This window comes from Battus philenor, unplaced genomic scaffold (assembly GCF_028537555.1).
Source record: "Battus philenor isolate CCGP_79_NKW_IND1 unplaced genomic scaffold, ilBatPhil1.0.hap1 SCAF_1, whole genome shotgun sequence".
In the NCBI taxonomy this organism is placed as follows: Eukaryota; Metazoa; Arthropoda; class Insecta; order Lepidoptera; family Papilionidae; genus Battus; species Battus philenor.
The window spans coordinates 8,078,695-8,094,278 of NW_027181661.1; the positions used below are offsets into that span (position 1 = coordinate 8,078,695).

At 30.4% G+C, this 15,584-nt stretch overlaps 1 protein-coding gene across 2 annotated transcripts; it reads right to left on the bottom strand.

Moving 5' to 3' along the window:
* Positions 1-2,857: 2,857 nt before the first annotated feature.
* LOC137919506 (protein bric-a-brac 1-like) lies at positions 2,858-15,147 on the bottom strand. Of its 2 annotated transcripts, XM_068762720.1 has the most exons (9): positions 15,043-15,147; positions 12,202-12,241; positions 11,798-11,974; positions 11,512-11,643; positions 11,264-11,436; positions 10,883-11,060; positions 10,545-10,617; positions 3,502-3,674; positions 2,858-3,382 (listed from the first exon to the last, which is right to left on the bottom strand). In XM_068762720.1, exons 3-9 carry the CDS (start codon positions 11,963-11,965, stop codon positions 3,047-3,049), a joined length of 1,233 nt encoding a protein of 410 aa, XP_068618821.1. In that variant the 5' UTR covers positions 11,966-11,974; positions 12,202-12,241; positions 15,043-15,147; the 3' UTR covers positions 2,858-3,046. The 2 variants fall into 2 exon arrangements, with proteins under 2 accessions (XP_068618821.1, XP_068618737.1); XM_068762636.1 differs by lacking the exons at positions 2,858-3,382; positions 3,502-3,674 and adding an exon at positions 4,800-8,589.
* Positions 15,148-15,584: the final 437 nt, after the last annotated feature.

The window sequence follows — 15,584 nt, forward strand, 5'->3', positions numbered from 1 at the left end:
ATTTTTTTCAATCTCTGAATGATACAAAGTCAATACCAGTTAATGCACAATATTCTCAAGTTACGGATTTCCGTATTATATTAAAAGTAAAAAAGTATACATTACTAGCGTACCATCCGAGTAGTAGTCCTTTTGAATTGTATTTATTAATTTCTATATTATTGGCAACTCTACAATAGCTTGTCTCTTTCATTTGTCTACGAAACTAGAGGATAGAGCACTATATTTTGTCCGGCAAGTAAGCTATGAATGTAATGTTACCACGCGAAGCACTATATTTGAACTATTGGTCTGATTTATTCTAATTAGATTAATTTTATCGCAATCCAAAATTATCGCACGAGAGAGTAGGAGAGGATTTACATTTTCGGTCTGAAAAGGCTCTTTACTGAGTTTTTTAAAAGTAGAAAGAAAGAGATCGCGAAATTTTCACAGCTTCGGTTCAACATTTTAAAGATTTTTTTATTGTGTTTTTTTTACACGGAGAACAGAACTTTTGACCCGAATGTAATGCATACATGTACATATTTTATTAAATTACTTACATACATAGTAACTGTATAAATTTTAAAAGAATATACATATTTTTGTTTCTGGTTAAAATCAATAACCAAGAAAAAAACATGTACCTCTACGTATGTTTAAATTAGCAAACGATATACACAGACTATTAACATTAAGGAGTATCAGGAAATCCTAGCTGATAGTAATTAATGATTCAGTGAAAATGCTCATTTTTGGAAACTGTTAATGTTATTTAAGAATCTTTAGCTTTTGATACTTACAAAGATTAATAAAGAAAAGACCGCTGATATTTAATGATTTAACCAAAAAATCAAATGGCACAATTATGGAAATGGTATATACAATCTACAAACTTAAAAAAAAAACAATTATTTCTTTAATCATCGCGTAAAATTAGTAAGCGATAACCTAGTGTATTAAGTAACAAGTTTTTAACTTATTTCAATAGACATTTAATAAAAATAATTGCAACAGACGACCTTACACAAGTCACATGGTTGGTGTGCAAAAAGTAACATAAATTCAACTCTTTTGAAATCATATTAAAAGGTACGTGAGGTTCGATACGCACTAATGACAGAAGCACCTAAAACTCTTAGACCTGCATTGTTTGAACAGACCTTACTATGCATAAACACGTAAACGTATTATTAAACAAAAATCAGTAAGAGATCTTTATGCTGAGCTCCCAATCTGATTTTACTGGAGGCAAGTTGGGCAATATATTAACATTCTTATGTCAAAGTAAACGAAACAGCGCAGATTTCTGGTAGAATACATCTTATTATCCATAATTTACATTTGAAAAGATTACCCTGTTTAATTAGAGTTGTAATGTTAAAGCTATGAGAAACAAGGACTCAATTATAACTCTGTTGATTTATACCGGTGTTCACGGTCCGTTCAGTTCGAAAATTCAAGAATAGCGTCACGTGAATGGATATGTGAACAAGTATAGAGATATACAACAGGAAGGGTAAAGGATTTGCAAAGTACAATGTTATATATTTTACCAAAAATAATTTAATTTATTCTAAATAGAAAAAATATATTTGAAACGTTAATTGTAAATATTGTATTTTTATTTACTTTTAGTTATCTAATCTTTTTTATTATAAAAATATTTATACTAATTTCCTAAAAAATTTATATAGGGCAACAACATTTAATGATATGCCAGATATTTAAATTTCAAAGATAATACGAAAGTTGAATAGGTGAGACTACAGAATAAAGTTACTTATCCACAGAGTTATTAATAAACTAAAAAAATAATATTAATTTATTATTTTCACTAACTAAATATTTTTAAATTATAATATTATATTGATTATAAAATCAATATCCTCTTGGAAAACTCACTAGTAGTTACAACGACATCTACTACTTATATGAACCAGCATTATGTGCGTTCTAATGACACATTTAATAGCGTCTATATCTAAAAAAAACACCGTTGTCTATATCAAAAAGTTTTTTAAATATCAAGTATTTTGATTAATTATTGATTACAGTCAATAAGGCTACATGTACATAATAAAAAAGAACGAAAAACGTTCCCAGTACATTAGTGGGAAGGTAATGATGATCTGTTCGTTAGTATCTAACAACCATTGATTACTATCACGGGAAATGATAGCCAGGAAAAAGATTTAGAATTACATATACCTTGTTTTAGCAATATCTTTGGTCAGGTATTTTACAATTCAAAACAAAACCTGTAGCTGTACTAGTGTATTAAGGTTTATATGGCTTTACTTCGTTAAACAGTTGAACAAAAAACTACCTTTGGCTAATTTTTCCTATCCACTAATCAAGAAATATGTATTCATTGCTTTTTATCTCTTATAACCTGCGAATTAATTCATCTTTTTACAGAAATTACAGAGTGCCTTTAATACAAAGTGAAATTTTTTCCAAATTTTGTATTTATTTTTCAACAAACATTATTTTATGGATATGTTATATCATGTAAAAAGATTGAAAAACAGTTTAGTAACATTTAACGTTAGAGACAAAATGTACTTTCATGGCTGAACAACATTGCGCAACATTTTTATTTTATTTAATATTAAGTAATACATTTCAAATGACTCTTGAAAATTAGCATTTCCATTTTTTTTATTTAAGATATATCATGTATTGTGTATCAGATACATATGAGAAATAAATATATATATATCAAATTCTAATAATAATTATTCTGCAGAAACATAGATATAGAATTATTTAAAATATAAATTATTCATATTGATTCATTTAATTATAAATATAGACATTGGATATAGAATATTTACATTATATTTAATTTATTTACAATTAAAAACACCCATCTGGTCTAAGATGACCACTTATATATTTTTTATCCCATTTAAATCTGTATATATAACGATATTTCGGAGGTGAGAATGGTAGTAATAGAAGTTAATCAGAAAATTTCTTTATGATACGGGAGCCGAATGTTTGTTTGATTCGACTTATTGTTGTATAGAGGATACACCGTGCTGTTACGGCAAACGATTCATCTTGCGCTCGCAGTCGCTTCGGCTTCTGGCAAATCATGATATTCGTGGAAGCAAGGTACAATGCATAGATTGGTGCGACACTCGGGACAGTGGTATTGTGTCTTGCGACGTAAGATCCTGCCGCACTCGTCGACGGTATTCCAACAAAAGTTGCAGCTGAGAGGAGGGCCATCGCGCACCGCGGGCGTGTGGCTCGCACGTTGCGTGTGCACAGTGCTGTCGGAGACCGAAGTCTCGAATGACGTTGATGTCGACGTGGTAGACGACTGCCGATCTACCAATCGTATAAGGAGCGATCCAACTTCCCGCTCCTGAGGTTTTAAACGCCGGTTCTAATGAATTACAAAATACGACCAACATAAAAAAAATAATTGAAATAAAAATTTAACCTAACGTAAGAGTTTTTACCTTCGAATAGTTTGATATGTAATTAGTTTAGTTATATATATACCTTGTTAGCAGTGTACTGAGGGTACGACTCGTGTTTCTGCAGGATAGGCGGACCTGATGATGGCGCCGGCTCTGAAACTTGTTTTCTAATCTCCCGCTCCTCAGGCACACGGTTCTGTCGCTTGAAAATCTTTGAACGACGCATACGAAGACCTGACTGTGTAGCAAAAGAATCTGCAAAATCAACAATTTACTCGAACCCGCAAGCTAAGACCTCAAACTTAATCACAGGTGTATTACTCTACCACCCGGTAGAAAAAAATGTCTCACACATCGGTAATACAGTGGATATATGACATGTTAAGGAACAAAAGAACTAAATAAATCAAAATTGTTACAATTATAGTTATAGATGTAGTCTATGGTTTAGACAGTTTTCAGGATTAAACAATGATTGAGCATTTAAAAATAGTTGGAAACAGGCCGCTTTTTACCGGTCCTATTGTAAATTTGAGACACGCTTATCTATGTCCACCAGTGGAGGACCTTGGCACGGCTCACATGGAGAAGAGGTTCAAATTACAAAACTGATGACGAAAGTTTTTGAGAAGAAATACATAAGGAAAGAAGTACATTTTCAAAGAAGATACTACTTTATGACCGGCCTTGCGAATCCCGTGACCTTCACTATGTCGTCAGCGCTACTAGTGGACGATTTAACCACGCCGCGTTAATGTCTCATGACCGCCACTCGAGAACCTTTGGATCTCAACGAAATATATTATTGTATCTGTAATGTTTTTATTTTCTCACCTGCCACCTAAAAAGAAAACAATAAACATGCGCCTACCATGCCTTAATTAATTTTTGCGTATTTGCTTTAAAATAGTTGAACCACCGCTGTTCTAAATAAGGACTAACAATTCGGTAAGAGGCAAACTGTTCAAAACCTGTAGCTATACTAATATAGCTGAAATTAATCTATTTTGGCACGTAAGTAAATTAGAACAATTATTAAATAATTTTTTGATCCCACTAGATTATTCGTTATTTTTTGATCTCCAATTTCGAGTATTCAAATCTGTGCTGGCTTAAAAAAAATACTAAATATAAGTCTTTAGTTTACTTCACTGCAAGTTGCTACAAAACTAAATAACCTCGAATACCTTAAAGGACTTAATTTTTTCTATATAACCTAAGGGTCCATAATTTATAACAATGCAGGCAATCCCAAATGTAATGACCAAACACACCAAACGACCACTTACATCAATTTCTTTTTTTTTATAATGAACTGGCTGTGCTTGGCGACTTCGCGTGGAATTTAAGAGAAAACTAGTTTATTCAGTTTTCTTTCCTTTTATTTTAATTATGTGAGGCGGACATAAATTTACATAAATTCTTAACCACTCCTAACTCGAAACGTCATCATTCGTTCGCTGTTTTTAATTAATTCAAATCAACATCGATTGTCATGGGCAACCTATGAAAATCATTGGAATAACAGAGGCGCCATCATCAGTCAAGAATTGGTCATACAGAGTTAGCAACGTTCGTGGGGTCGTTACTCGACAACTTTGCTAAAGGTCATCACATGTTCATAGTAAGTTTCTATAAAGGTTTCAGTGCATTGTAAAGATTGCAATCACTGGGTGGTTAATTGAAAAATCCTTTACAAAATAACCAAAAAAATTTATTGTTTATTTTGGTAAAGAATAAAAATATAGTGCTTCGCACAATTCAGCGGCCCATAAAGTACTCACAATTATTTATGCTGGTCATTAGTTAATCATATTAAAAGAAATACAAAAACAGATGTAATAATATAATAAACATGATTTGGTAACAAAATCTTTAGAAAACTAATTATAAATCGTAATCGACTGTTTTAAATTCATTCGAAGACTAAGTCCGGATTAAGACAAAACCAGAATCAATTTCACTCACTAAAGTCAATGTCTGTGATCTTTGTAAACAAATACTTCAAAAGTGTATAACAATTTTCACTAAATGACTTACGATGAGAATCAACTCTCACAAAAACACTGGCATTTTAATTGGCACTATACAAATTGAATGTGTAAATTTAATCTCATATGAAATTTCATAAAAGAACATGTGATTATTATGTTACTTGTAATCAAAGGGCAAAATAATATGTAGCTTTGAGAATACAGTACATCATTAACAAATTGTATATACACATATTTACACATTGTGTTTGAATGCATTGATCTTATACCTTAGTAGCAGCTAGGTTGCCTAACTAATTATCATAAAAATGAACAATACGTTTTACACACTAACCTCTAATAAGTTGCCATGGGGCGATCAAAACATTTATTCATAATACTGCAACTTCGATCACTCTATTATACTTAAAGATAGAAAATTATAGGTACAAAAACGTTTCAATATATCGTACAAATAAATAAGATAATTCTTTTTAAAGTGCGCTCTTATTAGAAGTTCGTGTTGTAAACAATGTAAAAATCAGTCGAAAATTATAGAGATCTTTTCGCAAGTAAACTTATACATTATCCTTCTTACATTACCCTCTAATAGAATATGCTAACTTAGGTGTAAAGACAATATCTATAATATTCTTTATCATAATAATGAAAGTTACCATAAGTTGAACTGTGTTTATAATGTTAGAAATGCATGTTGCTTCTGTATACTTATCGTGCTGATGTAAAATTTAAATAAAATCATTCTTAATGTAATTGCTTTTTGTAACTTCGGTTATATGTTGCAGAAGCACATAGGAAGAGAATAAACAATTTGGACCTTTCCCCTGTTACAAAGCTAACATGCTGTGCCCGATATTCGATAATTATATACACAATCATAGTAAATATTAAGTACGAGTAACAAGTAAGTACATATATCATGAGGACAAGAATTAAGTGATTTGTGAAATTTACTCTATGTAGTAAAAAAGTTTCTTATAAATTTGACTCACAATGCGTTGGGAAATTTTTGAAGATTTATTCATATTTTCTTCACTAGATGTTCTGTTGAAATTTAGGTTATTTCCAAGCACATTACTATTTGCAGATAAATAGTAATGAAAGTTATTAAGGAAAATATTCATGACTTCAATATTTGCAAGTCTAAAATGCTTACTTTGTTTTATATCCACAGCTTATTCTAGTCTTACATAATAATGGTCTAAACCCTATAAATGCAAATTACATTATTTTTCATTGCGCATGACCAACTTTACAAGTCAAGATCCTCTATATAGTAATTGTAGTTTTTGATATAAATCAAATCATTTGTATAAGTCTAATGTTATATAAATACAATATAGAATTGATATGAACGTATGATCGCCTGTAGCCCATCTAATCCCAATTGCTTCAGTGTTAATACAATATAAAACTATTTTAATAGAAAAACAATTTTTAGCGAAAGCAATAATGACGTACTTCATAAATATTTTTCGCGTACGTATAATACGCTTCATTGCTTATCATTTTTTTTCTGATATCTGCTACTATCTTTCTCTCTACCCCAACATTACAATTGTTAAGTGTTTGTCCTGGAACTGATTAGCGATTTGTGCATAGTTTACGAAATAAGATGTACAAAAAATATACATTCACTACTTCATTTTTATAATGAAAGTTACTCTGCTCTCTCTGTATGTCATCAATTGGACATATAATTTGCACCTACTTCTAAACTATTCTAGTTCATTTTCTTTCTACTGTGATGATATAATCAAAAATATTATCTATACCTTACTATATGGTATATCTGACCTTTTTCTAATTATTTGGTGAACATGAAGTATGAAATTTTGTTGAAAATTTAATAAAATAGTGTTTTATGACTCACAAAAGTATTCCGACTGAATACTTAAGAATACAAAATTTCTTTTATTATCTTTCTCGTTTGAAGTATTAACCTTCTCCAGTAAATCAAATAAGATAATACTAACTTTTTGGTGGATGCCTAGACGCTCACATCTGTACACAATGTAAGAGAAAATACTAATGGATAGAGGTAGTTAAGAAATTGAGTGTCACCTGACATTTGTTTCTCTTAAAACTAAAGTATTGCGTCGTAAACGCGATGATTAATAGAGGATTTCAAAAGTAAATACCCATAATAAATTTGCTATCACATACGATTCTGGCCCTTCTCAAACGCGCAGTCAGAGAAGCAGATTCTTATGCTTACCAATTACAACTTAGGAGGCTACTGAGATCTAAACATACATTTTTGATTATGGCAAAGAGTCAGCGGTCTCGCGGACATGTGGAACGCCCAGTATAACATCAACACAAGGTGTTCAATACCGTGTTTGGACATGATCGATTGGTAATATGCTAAAAAGATCTAGTAATACTGGACGACGAGGGTAACAATATTTACAACATGTGCATGTAGAGGTCATAGCGCGGCTGGGGGCGGGCGGCGGGCAAGGGCGCGAGCACCGGATGCGAGCCATCGTACTCGGCGCCCTGCCACTCGTGTCACAAGGAGTAGGACTCTTCGCCGGGCGCCCCGCAAGCCGCGTTCTATTGCATCGAGTTGAAGTTCATCCCGAGAATGTTGAGGGGCGAGTTGTGGGGCACCCCCTGCAGCGGGAAGTCGATCGGCCGCGAGTCGATGAAGCTCACGGGCACTGGGTGCGGCGGGCATATGAGCGCCATCTGCTGCTCGGCTTGCGGTACTTCTTCCTTGGGCTCGGGCGGGGGAGAGGTGTGTTCGCGTTTAATCCTGCTTTTGATGCTGGGTCGGTTGTTCGGGTAGCCTTTCTTTTTGTATTCCAACCACAGTGTCCTGTTGTTAACCCCGAACATTCGCGCTGCTTTACAAAACCCAATCCCTCCGAATCGCACGGCTTCAAGAGCTCTCTGAAAGTTTTCTTCCGACTGGGGATTTGTAGTACGACGTCGCTTTGGTTGGACTTGAGGAATAACTTCTTGCGGAGTTTGGGCTTCTGCGACACAACTGGGGCCAGGAGACGGTCCGGTTACTCCCAAACCTTGACCGTAATCGTTCATGTCCGATTCCATGTGAGGGTTGATGACATTATTAATGTACATGCCGTGGTCCGGCTGCAGACCGCCCCCGCCGATGCAGGCATTCGAGTATCGGGGGTATGTGTGCTCCATCATACTCCACTGGCCTCCTGGGAAGAGAGATAAATGATTTTGTAAAACATTAAAGGAAAGGAAAATTAATGAAAGGGATAGTTTTTGTAAATTAATTTTCATTGATCTCCCTTCCCTGGAAATAAAGGTTATTACCTGACTTTTTGTTATATTTAATAGTAACTTATTAAGAAATAAAAAATAACTTTAAAACTTTAGTAATAATTCTTAACAAGTCATATTAACATAACAAATTTAAAAACATTTTCATAAATATTAGTTTAATACATTATTATAAATATTCGATAGTATTGTTGAAAACTGCAAATATATGTATTTGAATCAATTTGATTATTAAAAAAAATTATTAAGATATGATATTGCTTAGTGTATAAATAATTGCCCTTTTTGATATCTATTATTTTATCTAGTTTAACATAAAAAGTGAATTAAATAGTCATTATTTAAGGTTATTTAAATATGCGATTTTTCACAATAACATTACACTAAGATATAATGGAGAACAACGTTAATCAGAAACAATCACAGTATCCAACCATTTAATCCTTAAATTGATGCTATTTTTTTGTCTATAGAACAAGGAAGTTATTTTCAGATATCACTTTTTCGAGGCTTTCTTTAAATTCGTTTATTTAATTAAAAGCTCTTTTAATTTTGCATGTAATGTACCTTAATGTCAACTGCCAAAGATTGTATTATGTAAATTTAGTATGATAACTAAAATGAACTCCCCTAAACTTTTGTAAACGACAATTTATTCCTAACGATTAACAGCCCGATTCCATAAATATCTATAGTCACGTAAGTAAAACGTAAAATAAGCACAGGGCTTAAAACTCCAGTATATGATTCAAATTTTGTCATTTATTTTCTGATAATGTCCATTTTATGTTCATTGGTTTAAGTTGTCAACTGTTAACAAATATTAAATCAAATTTTCGACCATTTATGATTTAAAGTAAAATCACAAGCATAACTTTTTTGAAATGTTGGTTTAATAACAAATACTAATAAAACATAAGAATAAATTTCTACACCTAATGAAATAATGGAGTTGTAATAAAATGTTTAATTATTATTATTATACCTTGATAACATTATTTCTTTGAAAATGGTTTGGTCCCTTTTAATTACTTCTATCCTATATTTTTTTAAGGATTATTCATTTTTAATATCTATTTTGTTAAATATTTTACGATAGACAACATTTACTGGTTTTTTTATCTAATAAGACCAGTTTACTTTACTCTTTAATTTTTATAAACAGACTTGTCCAGTTTACAGGATTTTCATTTTCTTTTGTTAAGATTTTGTTGTCACACTGAAATCATGCTGATGGCACAATTGTTAATCCGCACACCTCACGGAACCCTAATTGACATTTTTCCCAAAGGGGTATAAAAAAAGATTCCGCAAGCCCGTAAACGCGACTAAGCTAACTGGATGGACTTTATCTAAATCCATTTAAATGTAATCATTCCATTTGGAACAGCCATTTGGATTACTTTAGTGTTTTACTACAGTTAGGTTAAACACTGCATTCCTAATAAGAATTGGTCAATTTCTTGATTCTTTATTTTTAACTGTGTCATGATATTCAGAAATTGTTTTCAATAAAAACATTTAGTGTATGTATGTATATATCTATATATTTATATATATATATATTTACATACAAACACATACACACTAACTTTTATCACCTTCACATAATTACAATGCACTGTTAGCACCATAATAATAATTGCACTTGAGTGTATGGGATTTTAATTATATTACTAATCTGTCACTTTTTATAAGTATTAATAATCTAGAAATGTATTTTAATTTTAATTTAGAAGCTCAGTAAACATTTTTTTTTAAATAGAGGTTAAATATTTTACAATGTAGTTATTAGATTACTTTTGTCATAGTCCAAAGATAAATGAATTACAGTTTTAATGCATACTTTGGTGATAAATTTAAAAGTTACCTTGGGGAATTCCTGCTGGATTGTTGTCCATTGTCAATGTGTCATTAACATTAAGATTATGTTGATCAGTAGCCTGTAAAAAATAAAACAAATTATTAATATAACAAACAATCCTACTTCTATTTTCCTGTCCAATGTACATTCTTAGATTAAAGTTAGCAAACATTCATGAAGGAAAAAAAAAACAAATGACCAAGATCTTAAAAAGCCGATTGCTTTGGAACTATTTAGCAATATGAAATAAACATGGTAATTTACAGTTTTTGTTGAATTACAGTTTCAACAAAGTGACGAACAGAAACCAACTAAACAAAAAAAAATTATTTCAAAATATTCACCTGCTGTGCTGCATCAATCCGTTCATCTTGATATTCTCTCATACGTCTCTGTTGAGGCAAGCTGCTTAAAGTGATAGAATCTCCTCTTACTAAATCCACAGACTGCCCTGCTTCATCATTTCTATGCTCATCAGGTATCATGTTTAGAGATGTTGAGCCAGTTGAACTTTTTCGGCGTCTACAGAAATAATAATATAAAAGTTAATTCTTTTACTCCTTAGTATATTATTTAAAAAAAATTATGAACGAAGAAATGTTAACAAATTATTGAAAAGAAGAGATATGGCTTGGCCTTAGTAGCTGATAATTATTGGGGTCTAACTGTACTTGTAAAAAATTAAAGCAAGGAAGTCAAATGCTATGCACTAACACTGTTATTACCTTTTACGTTTATTAGAAGGAGAGGCTGCAGGAGATGTTGAATGTCTTTGAGAATCTATTGAATCCCCCGGAGATTGAAAGTCTGCTAATGTTCCTTGGGAGCGAGTTAGAGAAGTTGAGTCAGGCATTTCTGTCAAGCCTTTTATTTTTAGCAGTTTAGCAGTGTCAAGCACCTGATAACAAAAATAAATTATAATTTTTCAATATTTATTTGTATTAACTAAATTAATTTCTTAAAAACAGCTTACCTGTGGTAATTGCTCTTCGGTTACATTTACTTCACCATAGTACATGAAATCCACCATAGTGCGTAGATCAGAGTATGAAACATCCTTAAGGATAACAATAGGATGACGAGAAGGATTGTCTACGAAAAGAGCCTGTAAAATATAAATTAAACAATTTAAATATTATAATGATTTTCAATGTTAAATTAACAAAACTTGCTAACTTTATATTCAAGCTAAACAATTTCTGAATATAAACATCTATAACATTATTTATGAACTAGAATGTAAGATGTTTAAAAATTACCTGGAAATAAGTACTACAGGCAGACAACACAACTTTATGAGCTTGCAGGTGCTTGCCTTCCGCTGCCAAAGTGACATCAACAAGAGTTTGTGTATTTAGGAGGGTTGTGAACATTGAAATAAAGTTGGGTTGGTGGTTGTTCCACCTCAGACTGTATTGCTGTGACATGGTGACCAGCTGCAAAGTAAAATTAACATCAATTGTAAATAATATGCAAACTTACTGTAATATACTGTAAAAAACATTACTAAGATGATTCTATCAATACATGTTATTATAGGATCATAAGATTCTACATTTGATGCTAGTGGGGGCAAAAACTCGGTACTGTGCTCAATTTTGTATTAATCTATATCCATCTTACAAATCCTAAGTTTAATATGAAAATGTAAAGTTTCACTTACCTGGAGTTTGATTCCTGTTATTTAAAGATCAAGCACCTTACTGCAAAAAGAAATAAAAGTTTTAGAACACAAAATGTCTGATAAAAATGATTATAGAAAAAATTTAGTTAGATCCTAAAAGTTCAATAATAATTTTTTACTTCTGTTATTCAGGAATATTATTTTATTACAGTAGAAATTATTTACAACAAAATATCAAAAAAGTTGCCAATAACTGAAAAGTATGAAATACTTCAGATATATATACCATTAAAAAATATTCTTTATTTTCATAAAGAATACTTTTTATTTAGAATTTATTTTTAGTTAGAATAAATTACCATATCCAAATATTGTATTTTATAAATGTGGTCAATAATATTTTAGTCATGTGTAAATAATACAAAAATGATTATAACAGATATTAAAGCAATCCCTTGAAAACTATTGGCTTGTTATACATTAAAATCAACACCTTAAGATAGTTATGTAATGACATGAAAAGGCAGTGCTTATCTAATATTACATGGTCATGTTAAAATGCTTAACAACTACTTTCAAACAGCATTTTGATGAATCAGAGGCTTCACATATACAATAATTTTATGTTAAGCTAAATAATCCCAAGTTTAATACAATTATAACTGAATATGATTACACCAAATATGCTATTTTGAATGAAACTTGCATAATAATTTCAATTTATTAACAAAATTCGCTACAGCAGAAAATAAATATCAAAGAAAAACATTATTATTTTTTAATTTAAAAACCAAATTATGGTAATTAATATGACACAGAATAATTCATAATAAAAGTTTCTCAAAGAACAATCAATCCTAATTTGACTTCTTCAGATAAAATTTTATTATTTTAAGTGTTGTTAATACTACTTATATATTTAAAATAAAAAGCAATAGAAGAACAAATATTTATAAGTTTATAAATCATAATAATTCTTACAGAGTAAAATGACATTTAGTAAGTGTTCCTGTACCCCAAGAAATAAGTAATACATTAGAATAATAAGGGACCTTTAATATATTAAGTTAAAAAAAGATTATGTCAATCAGGCTACACTAACACACTAACAAGTTTTTAAATGATCAAAACTTTTAATGAAATAGAATAATGATAACAGTAAAACATATTGAAAGAAAATGGTACTTATGCTTTACCGAAATAGAAATTATGTTTCAATAAGACAAGAATTAGTATTGGACACAGCGGGTGAGGTTTTGAAGAGAATTTATTTAAAAAGAGAAATTAAAGATATAATTGACTGAAACATATACAACATACATATAATAACAAATACTGCAATAGCAAACAGACTTAAAAATAAAAATTGTTGTCTATAGTTGAAATACTAGTGAAATCTAAAACTAAATCATCACTACCTCGGAGAGATTTAAGAAATGAATCTATCTTATAAGTTAATAACTTTAAGTATAAGTGTTTAGTTATAAAAATTACTAAAAGGGAGAAATCTAGTATGAAGTACTGAATAGTTTGAAGCAATTAATTACTAATCTTAGAAGACAATCCTTTATTACAAAATTAATAATGAAATTAGAAAAATAACTAAGAGTAAAGATCAACAATTTTTCTGATTAAGAAATAGTTAAGATAATTTTTTTATTTACAGTAAAGGAAATTCGCTTTGCAAAAATGTTCGTTTGACAAACAATTAAAATGATCAAACACATTTATTTTACCCAGGTATAAAAGTAGGAATTGATTTTGAACTTTTCTTTTTTTGTAAAAAAACATTCATTAAATGCTGTCACTTTCATTACTATCACTAAAAATTGTTGGTGGTTTGTTTAAGTGCTTGCTCAAGAAAACCAAAAAATTGTCTTATGAAATACTTCCAATACCAAAGAACAATCATCAGGGTTATCAGTACATATGCATGTGTTAAGGGGCATGCATAAAGTGTGCAAAATTTGGTCCCAAACACACAAGAAAAGGAAGATTATGATTAGAATGTGGGTGGTGACTACTGATACTGGTCAATAATTGAAAATAGTTGAAAGTTGGAATATAATCTGCTGTATTCACAATTAAAAGATTGACAGCAAATTATGAAAATTCTTACGCCAACACAACTAGTGAATATAAGAACAAGGCTAGCAATACTGTGATAAAAATATGGTATTAGAACAATAAAACTACTGCACTGCACAAATCAGGTGATGGTTTATTTATTCCAAAGCCTGAAATAATTTAAATGCAATTACAAAATTAATTTAATGTACTCCTTTAACTAAATTATTTCCTTTATAAACAAAATTATATTTAAAAAAACTATACATTTAATATATAATATTGACCAGCGATATTAAACTCTGAAAGTACATCACACACAACATTAGTTTAGATTTTGTGAAGGAATCAAATTAACAAATATTATTCCCTTGTAAGAAAAATGAAATTATTATTAATTTATTTTCCGAGTAGTATAAGTACTTATAAGTCTTTACTTTTCTTCAAAGTGAAAATTTAATAACTCTAGTCAAATGTTGCATGAAAGTATTAAAAAAATTGTTTCAAAAAGTTCTTTTATGACACGGCCGTCTAAAATGATCAGGACACAATATTACTTACAAGAAACGAGCGAAGCGCAGCGTAACACAAATATACTGAGGAGACTATTCGTGAGCAAAAAAATGTGAATATTTCAAAGGATTGCTTTAAATTTAAAATTTATGTTCGATCTTATGCACATACTTAAACTAAGGTACAACAAAAAAAAATATTCCTTGAATAGTGATGAGGCCACCCCGGACAAATGACATCAATCAATAACAATGCAAATGTCTGATCGGATCATTTATCACAAATAAACTTTTTACTCACCCATGCTGTGTTTCGTGTTATTATTTAATAGATATTCCGTACTATTTCGTGCAAGAATTTTAGTAAATAATTATCAATCAACCCACGCTAACAATACAGCAAAACCCACGCCGATCTGTGTTGCTACTTATGTTACCATAGATAATAAATTATGCGATTGGTAATAGTTACAATGGCAAGTATTACTAAGGCTTATTTTTATATTAAAAATGTATTAATTGTTATTTATTATTATAAATTAACTTCATTAAACCGCAACTCATTATCTGTTATTTTATGTTCGCTTTTTATTTTTACAATTTTAGAAATAAATCTTTAGTTTAGCTACTTAACGATTTGTTTACCTTGATTTACCACCTCAACCTGTATAGTAAATAGTAACATGAACATGTAATTGCTAATGTTTATTTTTTTACAACTTACTTTATACTTTAGAGACAGCTAAAATGCAATATTCTTGCAAATTTTCCACTTTCTTATTTTGATATCATTCTTAAAAAAATTCCTTAGATTTTTTAAAAATTTTGAACGTTACCCGTTTA

Coding starts and splice junctions, on each gene's coding strand:
- LOC137919506 (XM_068762636.1), bottom strand. CDS start 11,965: ATGTCACAGCAATACAGTCTGAGGTGGAACAACCACCAACCCAACTTT. Junction 11,061..11,263: donor CCTTCTAATAAACGTAAAAG/GTAATAACAGTG, acceptor TTATTTCTGTAG/ACGCCGAAAAAGTTCAACTG. Junction 10,618..10,882: donor GGATTGATGCAGCACAGCAG/GTGAATATTTTG, acceptor TATTTTTTACAG/GCTACTGATCAACATAATCT.